Below are 3,025 nucleotides of genomic sequence, written 5' to 3' on the forward strand. Positions count from 1 at the left end.
TAAATAGGATTAGTTAGATATAGAATTTTCATCGAATAAATAATATGTATAAAACAAGCCTTCCACAATATAAATAGAAATAATTTATATAGATTGTCAGTTATTTGTGTTACAAAATTGTTTAAACTAAGACTCCATTTTATAAAAAAAAAATTTACAAAATTTTATAAAATAACTTAAAAGATTTTTTAACAATAAGTACGTGTTTTGTTAACCTATAAAAATATTTATAAAATTGTAAAAGCAAATAAAATGATTTTATAGTTAAAAGAAGATGTTTCGACAACTATTTTATAAAAAAATTTATTTCTGGTTTAAACCGTATTTTTTATTCTAAAAGCATAAAAAAAAAATTCAATTGTTCTTTATATACTATTCCTAAAGAACATTCACTTTCTTACAAATATTTTTAAATAACGATTTACAAAAAAATCCATCCAAACATATATTTTAAATTTTTTAACTTATAAACATTTAAAACGTTTTTAAAATATTTGTGAAAGTGTGAGTTTTCAGCAATTGGGTCGATGATTTAAAATTAGGGGTGTTAATCGGGTCGGGTGGATCGGGTTTCGAGTCAACCCGTGAATTTTTTTTATTTTATTTTTCAACCTGAACCCAACCCGAACCCGAAGCAACCCGAAAACCCTCAACCCAAATACGAACCCGTTTAATCCGGCTCAACCCGTCTAACCCGCGTAACCCAAATTTTATTTATTGTTTAAAAAAAAATTAATGAAAAAAATTTGAAAAAATAATAATATTTAATTTATACACAAAATAAAAAAATTTTCGATTTAAATTTGAAAGTTTAATTGTAGAAAATTAAAGTATATTTACTAAATCAAATAAACAATTGTTAAAAAAATAAAAAATATATAAAATATATATTAAATGATGAAAATTTATCATATAAATATACAATAAATTTTGTTCAAACATACAATATATAAAAATATAAGTAATATTTTAAAAAAAAAAAGTTTTTTGGGTCAACCCACGACCCAATCCGACCCAACCCGAAATCCGTCTAACTTGGCACTAACCCGAACCCACCCAACCCGAACACGACCCGAACCCAAAAAACACCAAATCGAACCTGATTTTTTCGTGTTGGGTCGTGTCGGGTTGACGGATCGTGTTGTATTTTGACACTCCTATTTAAAATAAACCCGTAGGTTTCTTTGAGTATTTTGATACGTCCAACGACTCTGTTCCCTAAATAAATACCATATTCCAAACTAAAATTGCAATTTTATATAAAAATATTTTTTATATAAATTTTTGTATCCGAATTACTCTTACCAACTACCATCGTTCTTATTATATATAAGATCCAAGGCTTCATCATTACTTTCATAGCAAGTTCCTCGAAATTTCCTCGCAACAAAAATAAAAACATGTTTGGAACAGCTAGCGATGAGAGGGAAGTGAATGTACCAGCAAGCGAAGCATGGAAAGTGTACGGAAGCCTGCTGCTCGCCAAGATCGCCGGAGATTCGCTCCCAGACTTTGTCAGTAAGACTGTCGCTCATGGAGACGGAGGTGTCGGAACAATTATTGAAATCTTCTTCCCTTTAGGTATTTTTAAGTTGTGCTTGGATTAATGATGGATTTGAAACAATTGATTTCAAATTTTTTTGTTTGTTTGAATTGAAAAAATTCACGTGACTTTCAAAATATATATGAGTTGGACGGCATTTGAAATTATTAATCAAATCTTTTTTTCAATCTAAATCTTCTCTTCCAAATCAAATCAATCAATATAAGATCAACTATATGTTAAATACATGATGGGAGGAATTTAAGTCTAAATATAATTTAAATATTACTGTGTTTATTTAATGACTTATGTATATATAAATATTGTTTAAATTTTGTTACACTTGAAAAGTTAGTTTGAAAAGTTTTGATCATGAGTATGTCTTTTGTGAGATGGTCTCACGAATCTTTATCTGTGAGACGGGTCAACCCTACCGATATTCACAATAAAAAGTAATACTCTTAATATAAAAAGTAATGTTTTTCATTGACGACTCTAAATAAGATATGTGTCTCACAAAATACGATCTGTGAGATCGTTTCACACAAGTTTTTGTCTTTGGTCATTAACAATATATATATATATATATATATATATATATATGGAAGAACGAAAAACTTCCAAAAAAGTTAAATAATATTCAGCAACTAAAAATATAGTTATAACTAATATTGACCAATCGAATCATTTGATTTGAATATAAATGAATATAGGGACGCCGGGACCAGCCTCCTACAAGGAGAAGTTCACCGTGGTGGATGATTCGAGGCGTGTGAAGGAGACGGAGGTGGTGGAAGGTGGGTTTCTCGACTTGGGTTTCAAATATTTTCGAGTTCGACTGGAGGTGATCGAGACAGAAGACAAAAATCGTTGCATCACGAAATCGACCATAGAGTATGAGGTGAGCGAGGAGGCGGCCGACAATGCCGCTTTAGTATCCATCAAACCGTTGACTGCCTTGATGGAATGTGCTGCAAATTATCTAGTCAAGAATCATAGCAAAGATAACCCGAGTGCTAATGCTTGAATCTACTATCTTGTTCGCGAAATAATTGAAACATCGTCCAACTGCAATGGTATTATATTGTTCAAAAATAATAATCGTGTTTACACAATATTTGAGATTTGTGGTGTATCAGGTGCAAAAATGCACCGATTTGTGTAAAAATAATGAAAAATCTAAATTCTAACAATCAAACGAAAGTGACTCCTAAATTCGACCGTCAGTTCTAATCTCCTAAACAATTATGACGTCAGAAACGAAGAAAAATACTGGAATTTGAAGAATAAACACCTAACATTGTTTATATTTTTAATAAACGGTAGTAATTTACAAGACATAAAAATTAAAAAAATAAAGTTGCTGAAATCTAAAACGACAAGACCTAGAATGCTAGAAATATATTGGAACGCTTAAAAACTAGTTCTTGAAGATTGCAATTTAGCAGAGAGTGTTTGCAGATTTCTGGGCAGAGTTGTGTG

The 3,025-nt window shown here is 30.2% G+C and overlaps 1 protein-coding gene across 1 annotated transcript; it reads left to right on the forward strand.

Moving 5' to 3' along the window:
* Positions 1–1,350: 1,350 nt before the first annotated feature.
* Positions 1,351–2,658, forward strand: LOC142523295 (norbelladine synthase-like). Its single transcript, XM_075627035.1, has 2 exons — positions 1,351–1,581; positions 2,257–2,658. Exons 1-2 carry the CDS (start codon positions 1,401–1,403, stop codon positions 2,568–2,570), a joined length of 495 nt encoding a protein of 164 aa, XP_075483150.1. The 5' UTR covers positions 1,351–1,400; the 3' UTR covers positions 2,571–2,658.
* The last annotated feature ends 367 nt before the right edge of the window (positions 2,659–3,025 follow it).

The sequence above is a fragment of the Primulina tabacum genome, chromosome 13 (genome assembly GCF_025594145.1).
Source record: "Primulina tabacum isolate GXHZ01 chromosome 13, ASM2559414v2, whole genome shotgun sequence".
Lineage (NCBI taxonomy): Eukaryota > Viridiplantae > Streptophyta > Magnoliopsida > Lamiales > Gesneriaceae > Primulina > Primulina tabacum.

Bases quoted from the DNA above. Each gene is read 5' to 3' on its own strand.
- LOC142523295 (XM_075627035.1), top strand. From the start codon at position 1,401: ATGTTTGGAACAGCTAGCGATGAGAGGGAAGTGAATGTACCAGCAAGC. The intron at 1,582-2,256 runs GTATTTTTAAGT...AAATGAATATAG, and splicing joins TGAAATCTTCTTCCCTTTAG to GGACGCCGGGACCAGCCTCC.